We start from the raw sequence: 13,437 nt of genomic DNA, 5'->3' as shown, positions 1-13,437 counted from the left end.
TGACAATTATTCAGAAGAAGTTTAAATAGTACTTATAATAGCCTGTTATGTAGCTATTGCCCAAGGGCATTGTGTTCCCTGGGATTTTTGTTTTAATGACCATGACTTGAACCAAGCTGCCAGCTTTGTCATTCATTTATAATATGTTAGAAGTTAGCATTTTCAACTCTTCTGTTTTTTGGCATCTATCTTACAATGTTTTGTTTATTATTTACTTGTCATTTTGTTTTAGAGATTCTGAGTGCACGTTAGTGAATGGAACTGTGACAGTTTCATGCTGAAATAGATTTTTCCTTTAAATTGTTTAATTGCTAGTTTTTAAGCTTCTTCAGGGCAGGAACTAGGTCACTTTTGTTCTCTGTTGTACCCCCATTGCCTATTAATGTGGCACATAGTAAGTGTTCAGTAAACATTCAATAAATCTTACAGGTATTTCATAGACTAGAACAGAGGTTATCCAACTACAGCTCACTGCCTATTTTTGTATGTTTTTTAAGTGGTTGAAAATAATTAAATGATATTTTGTAACAGGTGGAAGTTATTTGAAATTCCAACTTCAGTGTCCTCAATAGTATTATTGGAACACAGCCAGGCTCACTGGTACATATTATCTATGGCTGTTTCATGTTACAACAGCAGAGTTCAAAAGTTGTGACAGAGACTGTGTGGCCCACAAAGTCCAAAATATTTACCATCTGACCCTTTACAAAAAAAAAGTTTGCTGACTGCTGCCCTAGAAGGCATGGGGTACTGATGCAGTTATTCAACATTATTTTGGTTTGTATAGAAGCTCAGGGTCCAACCATGCATATTTTTCTTAATATATTGTATTTGTGTAAAATTTCTTCTTTTCAATGTCTGTATTGTACTTTGTTATATATAACAATTTATCTGAACCTTCTGTTGATAGATGTTTAGTTTTTGTTTTTTTCTCCTAAACAGTGCTACACTCAATTCTCTCTCCTCTCTCTGTCTCTTGTCTGTCTCTCCCTCTGTGTGTGTGTATGTGTGTGTGTGTGTGTGTGTGTGTGTGTGTTTGTGTTTCTATTTGTAAACCTATTTCAATAGGGATAACACCCAGAAAAAGAATGTGGTGGTTCAAATAATATAAGCATTTAAATTTTTAATAAATATTGCTTATATCCAAAAGGGTGAGCCACTAACTTCTCAACTGGTGTCTGTTTTTACTTTTTCATCTTTTTTTTTTTGTTTTTTTTTTTTGAGACAGCGTTTTTCTCTGTCACCCAGGCTGGAGTGCAGTGGCATGATCATAGCTCATTGCAGCCTCCAACTCCTGGGTCAAGCAATCCTGCCACCTCAGCCTCCTGAGTAGCTGGGACTACAGGGGTACATCACCATGCTCAGCTACCTTTTCTTGGTTTTAGTTTTTTTAGAGACGAGGTCTTGCTATGTTGCCCAGGCTGGTCTCATTTTAAACTGCCAGGCTCAAGCAATCTTCCTGCCTCGGCCTAGCAAAGTGCTGGGACCACAAGCATGAGCTACCGTGTTCTTTTTTTTTTTCATTCTTATGGGCACTGAGTAATATAGGCTGATGTTCAGGAAAGGATATTTTAGTAATTTGATTTGATTATTGTATTTTAATTTACCTGATAAGTGAAGTTGTATTTCTTTTCACGTTATTATCCATATGTATTTTTTATTTTATAAATTGTTTTCATTTACTTTATTTATTATTAGGATTCTCCCTATATAATGGACATCAGCTCTACTAGATAGTCTGCAAATACCTTTTTTTACCAGTTTTTTGTTTGCCATTCAATTTTGTGCTTAGTTTTTCTATATATAACAACAAGTTAATTTTCCTGTGCTAAAAAAGAACTTAGAATTAGTTTGGTTTATCTTTTTGATTTATTCCTTGAGATGAAACTAAAAATGTTTTCAGTATTCTTTCAGTCAAGTGAATACAATTATCTGGTTACAGCAGATTTAATAATAATAAATAATGTTAATTTATATGGTAGCTACTGCACCAGGATCTTTATGTATGTATTAGAGAAAATAAATGTGTTTTTCACTAACATGCCTAATGCTTGAATTTGCTGTATTTTAATTTGAAGGAAATCTTTTTGTCAGTGTCATTTGAAACCTAAGATTAGCTAATTTTATTTTCCAATTTTTCTCTAGGTTAATAGCAATGAACTTACAAATGGGGTAATAAATGCTGCCTTCATGCTCCTGTTCAAAGATGCCATTAGACTGTTTGCAGCATACAATGAAGGAATTATTAATTTGTTGGGTAAATACTGCTGTAGCCTAATAACATTTCTTATCTTGTGTCATATGGATAAATAATATTGACTGAGTTGTTACTTAAAGCTGTCTAAAAATTTATTATGATATATTCACTCATTGTAACAATTAATTTGGAGAAAAGAGTTTTATACCTAATTATTTCTGCAAGTGATTACATATTTTTATACCCAGGGTGTTCAGCAAGATGAACTTTATTTTTTAGATATATCTATGTTTTTTTCCACCCATTTTATTAATTTTTAGAAATATAAAAGTACCTTTAAAATTTAGCTGGGTTAAGATAGTAAGTTTTAGGCTGAGGCAGGAGAATTGCTTGAACCCAGGAGGCGGAGGTTGCAGTGAGCCTAGATCATGCCATTGTACTCCAGCCTGGGCAACAAGAGCGAAACTCTGTTTCAAAAAAAAAAAAAAAAAAAAAAAAAAGAACAAAGGATAGTAAGTTTTATGTTATAGGTATTTTACCACAATAAAAAAAGATGGAAAAAAAAAACAAATTATTTGTCCCAGAAAAATATTATTTTCTCATAAAACTCCATAATGAACTTTTTAAAAATTTAAATCTGTTTTTTATAGTTTGAAGTAACGTGGACTTACTCAGTACTCAGGGATGCTTTAATCTATAGGGATAGGGAAATTTGGCTTATTTTTTCACAAGTGAAAAATAAAGGTTTTTCTATAAAGCTTTGGAAGGCATAGTCTTCCATACTATAATTAGTATAAATTAACCTCTTTACTCTTATGTATACATTAAACTTAAATGAACTTTCTGAGTGACATTTGGGCATGGAAAAGTTGTTATCTTAGATAATATACTATTAGTAAGATTGGAAATAGATGTTAGTGCTGTTTTAAACGGGGTCAAGTGTGGTACGTGTTTACACACAAATATATACTTAGGTAATTGTGAGGAAAAGTACTGTGGCACAAACTAGGAATATGAGTAGGGTCAAGTAATGTTTCTTTTTTTAATATAATAGCACCTCTATTCTAATTTGCTTTAAATATCTAAGCTAACTTAACACTGATATTTTTCTAGTAGGGTATGTATGCTCCATTAGAGACCTATTTGGAGCTATTACCTACTTTTTTTTTCCCTTTTTGGGGGTTATGTTTTGATGTGAACAAAAGAATTTTTACATTTATTTTGTCAGAAAAATATTTTGATATGAAAAAGAACCAATGCAAAGAAGGTCTTGACATCTATAAGAAGTTCCTAACTAGGATGACAAGAATCTCAGAGTTCCTCAAAGTTGCAGAGGTAAACTGTCTTTAAGTGACTGTCTCCTAACTTGCCTTTTTGTCTGTAAGTATGGATTTTGAAGTCATCACTCACTATCCAAATAAAATAAATGTCTTCAATTTAGTATTCAATCATATTATTATGCTGTATTGAATTCTGTGGCAAGATATGAATATGATAAAATAGTGAATAAAATACATGCTGTAAATTTAATTCAATAGCGAGTATTGAAAAGTTACCTGTTTTTACATTGTTTACTTCTCTATAAAATTAAGTAGGTGACATACAGTAGTGCCAGAGATTTTTATGGTTGGAATCCATCATGTATTTGAGAATGTTTATTGTTAAATGTGGTAGAGAATATCCAGTATCAGTGCAGGTTTCTTTCCAGTGAGACAGCTGGAGCCACATAGTTCAAAATGTTTTCATTGGCCAGGCACCGTGGCTCAGACCTGTAATCCCAGCATTTTGGGAAGCTGAGGTGGGTGGATCACCTGAGGTCAGGAGTTCAAGACTGGCCAACATGGCAAGACTCCATCTGTATTAAAGATACAAAAATTAGCCAGGCATGGGGGCGGGCACTTGTAATCCCAGCTACTCAGGAGGCTGAGGCAGGAGAATCACTTGAACCCGGGAGGCGGAGGTTGCAGTGAGCCGAGATCGCACCACTGCGCTCCAGGCTGGGCGACAGAGCAAGACTCTATCTCAAAAAAAAAAAAAAGGTTTTGTTCCCCAACAGAAATGGATTTTGTGTATTTATTATCATTGATTGTGAAAACTATGAATGTAGGTAATAGGATAATCTAATTTTGCAGCTCTGCTTAAAAATAATTTTCTGAAATTGTCATGGAAGGCAGGTGTGGTAATACTTGCAGGCATTATCTTGCTACCACAGAGGCGTTCTTAAGGGTTTGTTTGTTTGTTTGTTCTCCCATTCTCTAGCCTCTACCCGTCTCTACCAAAGATTTCTTCCTAGGATAATTTGCTCAATTATGTCAAAGTAGTTACTTTGGAATTAGCAAGTTAGTGATTCTAGGCTTTATTACTGTGGTGATATATTATTCTATATTAGATGCAATAGGACAGAACAGGATGATCAGACAATAGCTTTGTTATTAATCTGCTGTTTTATGAAGCCTACTGAAATTAATTTTGAAATTAAAAATGTTTCAAAGAGAAAGATCCTTTCCATTTTTTAAGGGTCAGTCACATACTAAAACAGAAGAAGGTGGTGGTTATGCTGTGATTCTAGTAAATTCTTTAAATAAGTTTTAATTTGTTGACATTCCCTCTTGGCCTTTTATGTTCTTTGCATTTGGTAGTTGTAGTTACAAAGTTAAGTTTTTGGTTTTTTTTTTTTTTTTTTTTTGAGACAAAGTCTTGCTCTTGTCCCCTAGGCTGGAGTGCAATGGTGCAATCTTGGCTCACTGCAACCTCTGCCTCCTGGGTTCAAGCGATTCTGCTGTCTCAGCCTCCCAAGTAGCTGGGATTACAGGTGCCTGCCACCACACCTGGCTAATTTTTGTATTTTTAGTGGAGACGGGGTTTCACCGTGTTGGCCAGGCTGGTCTTGAACTCCTGACCTCAGGTGATCTGCCTGCCTTGGCTCCCAAAGTGCTGGGATTACAGGCGTGAGCCACGGCATCCTGCCCAAACTTAAGTTGTAAGCCCCCTTCTGTACTCCAGATCTGCTGTTAACTTACTCTTAGGTGGGATAGACTGTCTGCTATATATTTTTTTTTTTGAGACAGAGACTTGCTCTGTCACCCAGGCTGGAGTGCTATGGAGTGGTCTCGTCTCGCTGCAACCTCTGCCCCCTAGGTTCAAGCGATTCTCCTGCCTCAGCCTCCTGGGTAGCTGGGATTACAGGTGCCCGCCACCATGCCCAACTAATTTTAGAGATGAGGTTTCACCATGTTGGCCAGGCTAGTCTCGAACTCCTGACCTCAAGTGATCAACCCACCTTGGCCTCCCAAAGTGCTCGGATTATAGGCATAAGCCACCACACCCAGCCTGCTCCATATGATTTAAGAAAAATATGAAGAGTCCCTTGCCTTAAAATATTCTGTTATGAGAGTGTCTTTGGGCTTGCAGTTTAATTAGAATGCCTTAGTTCCTGAAAGAAGGCAAGAGTAACCTCTTGAAACATGTTTGAAGAGGACAAATATATCAGGCAGTGATTAGTAACATCTGAGTAATAATTTATCAGATTTTTTTTTTTTCCTGAGATGGAGTCTTGCTCTGTTTCCCAGGCTGGAGTGCAGTGGTGCGATCTCTGCTCATTGCACCCGTGCTACCTCCCGGGTTCAAACGATTCTCCTGCTTCAGCCTGCTGAGTAGCTGGGATTACAGGTGCCTGCCACCATGCCCGGCTAATTTTTGTATTTTTAGTAGGGATGGGGTTTCACTGTGTTAGCCAGGATGGTCTCCATCTCTTGACCTCGTGATCTGCCCACCTCGGCCTCCCAAAGTGCTGGGATTACAGACGTGAGCCACCGTATCTGGCCTTTATCAGATTTTCTACTGACATCATTCTGAGACCAGCCCCTGAGAGGTCACAAAAGGAAGGGAGACTGATTAGAAAATGAAACACAGCCACGGGACAGAAAACAGTTTTCTAATTTGGATGCTAGAATACACAGGAACCATTTCTATCTTTTTTTGCTGGAAATTGCCTAGGGCCTGAGCATCATGAAGGTATATTGGAATTGGTTTGTGAAGACAGTTATATCCTGATTAGATATCACTTGACATTTGTGTAAACCTGGCCTACCTGACAGAATATGAGTTTTTAAAGTGTTATCTATGGTGATTTCCAGGGAAAGCATGTTTTATGGAGAAAGACAAAGTCGATGTCTTCAGGTTTGTTTCTTAAATTTTTTTTTTATTTATTTATTTTTTTGCATCAAAGAGCTTGTTCATGGTCAGGCTTTCTCATTCTTACCATAGTGTTTTTATCATATTACACATAGAAGAGAGGGGAGTTTTCAGATTGTGACAAGGTAGCTTATATACAGGTGTTCAGAAGACATAAGGATGGTAACTTAGATTTGTTGACTTTCCAACTCTAGTTTCCCTACTGTTACAACTTTTAGGGCCACCAAATAATATCTAAGCCATTGGAAATGTTGAGTATTTTTGGAGATTAAATATTTTCCTGATTCTTAAGAAGTCTGTTTAAAATATTACCGGTACTAGCCGTGATGTCATTTTTCCAAATTTTATTTATAAATTTTTTTATTATAATTTATTAAATACAATGCTTTTCTTACAGCAAGTTGGAATTGACAGAGGTGATATACCAGACCTTTCACAGGTAAGTTTATTGTTAAAATATCAATCCGCCATCTGTTGTATACAAGTTGTGAAGAGTATTAAGATAAGTAACATATAGCCCCCATTGTCAGAGGGATCAGTGCAGTTTTTGACCAATTTTAACATTTTGATGTATTCCTGAAGATTGTTCTAACATTATGACCACATAAAATGATCTGCTTGCCACTTATATTTGTAGCCTACCCACTGTCATACCATTTATTTAATCTCTTCAATCACTCATTCTTTCCCATCATCATCGTTTAAAAAAGGAAAAAAAACTTTTTGGAACCTGAATTTAGAAAATGATATTTAGAAAAACAATTTTGACTATACTGCTGGTAGAGAATTATACAGTATTTATTATTCCTGTTTTAAACTTCCACTTTGACTATTTGACTCAAGTGGGTGTATTAAATAAGGATAAACCTCAAAACATAAGATTAAGAGAGTAGGGTTTGGGATATGTCCAAATTTCAGTCCCGGCTGTGCCGTTAGCTGGCCCTGTGACTATGGGGAAGTTACTTTCTATTCTTCAGTTTCATCATCTGTAAAATGAAGATAAAACGGTACCTACCTCATACAGTAAGTAGTTCAGAGGATTAAATAAGTTAATGCCAAAAAAAATAAATTAGAGCATTAAACAGACTCAACTATTGTTGGCTATTTTAATATTTAATATGTCTTTGTCATCATCATCTTCAAAAAATTTTCTGGGAAAAAACTTCATACCTGCTGCTTATTCTCTGTTTTGTTTACTGAGTATTAAGAATGAAAGTACCGGCATAAACTATCCTTGTAACACTTCCATCAACTCTCTCAACTGTTAACATCTGTTTTACCTTGTTTTGAATTGTTCCAGGACGTTTTTTTTTGTTTGTTTCTTTTTGACATAGAGTTTTGCTCTTGTCGCCTAGGCTGGAGTGCAGTGGCATGATCTCAGCTCACTGCAACCTCCACCTCCTGGGTTCAAGCGATTCTCCCACTTCAGCCTCCCGAGTAGCTGGCATTATAGGTGTAAGCCACCACGCCCAGCTAATTTTCATATTTTTAGTAGAGACGGGGTTTTGCCATATTAGCCAGGCTGGTCTCAAACTCCTGACCTCAGGTGATCCGCCCACCTAGGCTTCCGAAAGTGTTGGGATTACAGGCGTGTACCACTACGCCCAGCCTCCAGTACATCTTTTATACGCCTTGTTAACAGTTACTGAGTTTCTCTGTACTCACTTGTTCTGATTCTTCCCTCTAATGTCAAGGCTAAGAGTATGCAATAACTCTAGTCATGGGTTATATGTAAGTAAAGAATCCTGTGTATGTCCACTTGAAATAAATTGGCTTTATTAAGAGCAAGCACATTATTCTGGGTTGAACATGAGACAAGTCATTGCTTGAATAACGTATATTATAAAATGATTTGGCAACTTTAGATTCACCTGTTACCCACCCCATTTGTTATGCTTCCCTTATGTTTTATTTAAAAATCATTGTCCTCAGGCTAGATGTAGAAGTTACAGGCCATCATCATGTGTCTGTGTATGTTAATATTCACCCTATTGTAATTAGAATAGGGTTCTTTAACCTCTGTTCCTCTTTTCCTCTGTATGGATGATCTCTGAGCAAAGGTAACTTGCCAGGCATTCTTTGGGTGATTCAGAAAATTTTCAAAAGTGAACAAAAAGCTGTTTACACTTTAGGGAAGATGGTGGTAATGCAGAAGAGTGGAAATTTGAGATTATTTAGTCTTTTTTTTTGATTATTTCTTTTAAGGTGTAAAGCGTCACATTTTCTTCACTCTTTGGGTTTTGTTGGGGGAGGGGGAGAAAAGATAGGCTTTTGCTTTGTCACCCAGGCTGGGGCGCATTGACAAAATCATGGGTCACTGCATCCTCAACCTCCCAGGCTCAAGTAATCCTCCCACCTCAGCCTTCTTAGTAGCTGGGACCAGAGGCATATGCCACCACACTCAACTAATTTTTTTATTTTTTTGTGGAGACAGGGTCTCCCTACATTTCTCAGGCTGGTCTCAAACAACTGGGCTCAAGCAGACATCCCACCTCTACTTCCCAAAGTTTTGGGATTACAGGTGTGAGTCACTGTGCCCAGCCTTCTCACTCCTTGTCATGTGGATTTGACTTTTGAAGAATAGCCAGATATATTTAGAAGGGATTTTAGAAATGGTTTGTCTTACTAATCATAACTTGGTAGTTTAATATTTTTATTTGTAAGCCACAGCTTAAACCCTTCAGAAAAAAGATAAACTACAGTTCTGTGACCACAGTTTTAGTCTAGGATTTGGTACCATAATAGTTAATTATGTAGTCTTTAAAGTCAGAGATATCTTCCCTATCTTGGCTTCTGTTGTGTATCAGATACGTGATCTTGGACAGATTACTTAATCTTCACTGTCTCAGGTTGTTTATCTGTAATGTGGATATACCAGTAGTGTCTACTTCATAGATTCAGTGACTACTACAAGGTAGCTAGCACAGTACCTGTTGTGTGAGAAGAGCTTTTTAAATGTTAACCACTATCATCAACATCCTCCTTATCATCTCTGAAAGCTCTTAAGACAGTGCTTTGCTTGCTGATTAGCAAACATTTTTGCTGGGGCTGTAGAAAGTGTATGTATACTCTCAGTTCAACAAAAGTTCATCTTCCAATGTAGTATTTGGTTTTAAATGGTTTTCTACTGTGTCTCCCTTGGGCTAAGGTCCTGGTATATAGAGGGAATAGTGGATGAAAGAAGTCGTTAAAGTCACTGATGACAGAGAAATAGTAGGTATTGCCCCTTTAACTATTTTTAGATCCTGTATCCAGAAACTGTATCTCAAATCCTATAGAATATTTAGGGTAAGTAAACGCTACTGATGCATTTAGAGTGGACAGTTCTTAGTCTGCACACTGAAAAGGTTTCCTTTTGAAAGCTTTCTTCATGTTAAGTTGAGATTTGACCTATAGCCTGAGTTTAAAATTAGTCTTCCATTAAAAAAACAAGGTAAATATTCATTTCAATGAAGTTTGAGAAATAAACATTTGTGTAACCAACACATCATTCAAGTTAGGAAAATTCTATTTCCCCAATCCTTATGCTCCCTTCCAGTCACTTCTTACCCACCTCCGCAATCACTGTTTTGCTTTCTAATAGCATAATTTTGTTGGTTCTTAATATAAGTGTAATCATACAAGTATTTACTTCTGCATTCTGGCTTTTTTTGCTCATCGTATTGTTTGAGATCTATGTGGTTGAATATACCATTAATTAATTCTTCTTTATTGCTGAATAATATTTACCACAACTTTGTCTATCCATTTTCCAAATGGTGGACTTTTGGATTATTTGCAGTTTTTGACTATTGTAAATAAAGCCACATTAAACGTTAAGTCTTTTCTTACAGAGATAAGTTTTTATCTCTTTGGGGTAAATAGGAATGGAATTGGGTCATTAAGGTGGGTGTGTATTTAACTTTGTAAAGAACAACCTAATCCATTTTCAAAGTGATAAACTTCCACTAGTGATATGTGAGAGTTCCAGTTCCATATGCTCACCAACATTTGATATTGCAAATGTATTTAACTTTAGTCATTGTAGTAAGTGAAAAGGTGTATGTCACTGTGATTTTCATTTTCATTTCCCTGATGCCAGTGTTCAGTGTCATTTATCAATAATTATTCCAGAGTCATGTTTGAACACATTCAGTTGCTCAGCAGGTGCTTATTAGGTACCTTCTGCAGGCTCAGTAGTATGTCTAGCTTTTAGAAGTATGGTTTTACTTTAAAATTTAGGTACTTGCAAGATTTTTAAAAAATGTTTCATGTTTACATAGTTTTCAGTTCTTAATGTTTTTGATAATGTTTCTTAATATCTCCAACTAGGTCATGTTTGTATAACAAAAGTAAGATTGTCATTCTCATTAAGTAGCTAAAACTCCACTGTTAATTAGTACGTGAAGAACATACCTGTTTATTTTTGTTGCTCTCTGATTAGATGATACTTGATTTAATTTGACCAGCGGCCTAATTATCATGAAATCCTTAATATTTGTACAATTGCAGGCCCCCAGCAGTCTTCTTGATGCTTTGGAACAACATTTAGCTTCCTTGGAAGGAAAGAAAATCAAAGATTCTACAGCTGCAAGCAGGTACATCATTCTTTGTAGGACAAAGAGCCAGAGTGATTTTTCTGAGGGAGTAGATGAAACCAGCTCAAGTTCCAAGCTATTTAATTTCTCTTTATCTTGATTTTATTTTCTATAAAATGGGTTTAATCATAATATCAGCCTCATAGAATTAGTATCAGGATTAAATGGATTAATACATGCAAATTCCTGAAATAGTTTCTGACCTTCAATAAATGTCAGCATCTGTTAAGATAATGACAGTGACTACGTAGTTTAGAATTGTGTTTTTGATGTCAAAATTTCTCCTAAAGATGATAATGCATTGCTTTGTATGGTGCTTTATAGTTATAAGATACTTTTTTTTCTCTCTTTTTTTTTTTTCCCCCGAGGCAGAGTCTCACTCTGTTGCCCAGGCTGGAGTGCAGTGGCACAATCTCAACTCACTTGCAACTTCCACCTCCCGGGTTCAAGCGATTTTCCCACCTCAGCCTCCCAAGTAGTTGGGACTACAGATGCATGCCACCACGCCCGGCTAATTTTTGTATTTTTAGTAGAGATAGGGTTTCACCATGTTGACCAGGCTGGTCTCGAACCCCTGAACTCAAGTGATCGGCACACCTCAGCCTCCCAAAGTGCTGGGATTACAGGCATGAACCACCGTACTGGGCCTATAATTGCAAGATACTTTTGTATTAATTTGCTCAGTCCTCACAATAGCCCTGTGAAGTGTGTAGTAGCAATGCTGGGACTCAAACCTAGAATATCTGACATCAAATTGCATCATCTCTGTCTAATGCGAGTTCATAGGGTTGATTATTGATATTTTATATTTTAATCACTTTATTATGTTATAAGCTAATTCCTCAGACTAAGACCAGTTAACCTAGCAAACTGAAAGTAACACAAATCATTTCATATCAATCTGGTAACATGATTTTTGCATTGGGTTAAGAAATTACTTGAGTTATTCTCATGTTTTCTTATGAACCTTTTTTTAAAACAGCATGAAGAAAGAATTTGTATAGTGAGAACCTTCCTTTGGTTCTTTTTAGACTTTCTGATTGTTTCAGAACTTTTGGTCTTTCTTTTAGTAATAAAATTTAAATAATTTCCAAAGGAAAATGCTGTTATTGGATTTTAGTACTTATTTTTAATCCTAGATTTGTACTTTGAATTTCCTAGTAGGATTTTCGAAGTAGCAGTCAAAACAGTAAGTCTCATTTATTTGAGAGAATAACGAAAAAAAGAGCCATGTAGTTCAGGTGCACCAATTCACCTGAAATGTTTATCATAAAATTTATTGGTTTTCTTGCATTTCTGTCACAACTATGTTACTCTTCCTTTGTCTTCTGAGTTGTACCTTTTTATTGGCTTATTTATAATACTAATTTTACATAAAATTTAAAAGGTAGTTTTTACCACATTACGTGCTTAGAGTAGAAACTAATGATGTTTGGTGTGTGGTAAAAGGAAAATTAATAAAGCTCAAGGTAGTTCTTCAGGTTAGAATTCTTTACCACTTCTTTTACTTAGCCTAGAGTTAACATTTGGAAAGTTAATGTTGAGGTTTATAGTGTGGCTACGTTTTTGATAAAAGGGAAAGGAGGTGGCTTGCCAGTGAAAGATGATACATTGTACATGTATATTAAAAAGGAAATTCTAGTTTGGCAAAAGGGCAGCACATAAAAAGATGCCAGATGGCCTGGTGACTAGACTGAAACCAGTCTTCTTTTGAAGGAACCTGAAGTCCTCTGGGGATGTTGTTATAGGTGAAACATACCTAGACTTACGTTATGTATTACTGGTATGCATGTTTTGGTGTTCCTGTGGCACTGCCAAAATGTAGGCTGTAAATTAGCAGAGGGTTTTCCCTGTGATAAACTCAACACTTTTTCCCATCAGGGATTTTGTGGGAATATGTGGGCTCTTTCCCAATTGCATTGGTTTCCTCTCTTGGGGCTTGGAAGAGGCAATGTGCCCCACTCTATTGTGAACCCTTTCCAAAGTCAAACACTTAGTCTGAAAGCAGTGAGTGTATATGTAAGTCAAGATTTTTCTAATTGCTTTAATCCTGTAGATCACTGGGTAGAATATTTCATCTGAAGTACTGGGTTTGAATCCAGAAGTTAAGTTTATAATTATAGTGCCTATCCATGGCAAGGTTGCCAGACCATTTCATGACCTGGGTGTAATTGAAGTGTTTAGCAAAAAGCCAAATTATCTCTGTTCAATTATCCTAGGGCAACTACACTTTCCAATGCAGTCTCTTCCCTGGCAAGCACTGGTCTATCTCTGACCAAAGTGGATGAAAGGGAAAAGCAGGCAGCATTAGAGGAAGAACAGGCACGTTTGAAAGCTTTAAAGGTAAGTTTGTACATTCTCCTTATTTGGAAAAATGAGTACAGGTGTTCATTAGGTAAATGGGGCCTCTGCACAGCCTTAGAGTCTTAAATGTATAGCTACCTAATGGGCTGAAACTCAGTCTAACTT

At 36.4% G+C, this 13,437-nt stretch overlaps 1 protein-coding gene across 19 annotated transcripts in view; it reads left to right on the top strand.

Annotated features, from left to right (window-relative positions):
- Positions 1-13,437, top strand: part of PICALM (phosphatidylinositol binding clathrin assembly protein) — a 104,504-nt gene that overhangs the window by 49,114 nt on the left and 41,953 nt on the right. For all 19 annotated transcript variants that reach the window (XM_032167098.2, XM_032167091.3, XM_032167093.2 and 16 more), the window contains 5 exons: positions 2,146-2,257; positions 3,426-3,532; positions 6,789-6,830; positions 10,883-10,968; positions 13,188-13,311. In XM_032167098.2, coding sequence (XP_032022989.1) covers positions 2,146-2,257; positions 3,426-3,532; positions 6,789-6,830; positions 10,883-10,968; positions 13,188-13,311 — 471 coding nt within the window. The remainder of the gene's footprint in view (positions 1-2,145; positions 2,258-3,425; positions 3,533-6,788; positions 6,831-10,882; positions 10,969-13,187; positions 13,312-13,437) is intronic.

The sequence above is a fragment of the Hylobates moloch genome, unplaced genomic scaffold (genome assembly GCF_009828535.3).
Source record: "Hylobates moloch isolate HMO894 unplaced genomic scaffold, HMol_V3 SCAFFOLD_11, whole genome shotgun sequence".
Classification (NCBI taxonomy): Eukaryota; Metazoa; Chordata; class Mammalia; order Primates; family Hylobatidae; genus Hylobates; species Hylobates moloch.
Note: the sequence above shows the minus strand (reverse complement) of the source record. Positions and strands in the feature narration are given on the sequence as shown.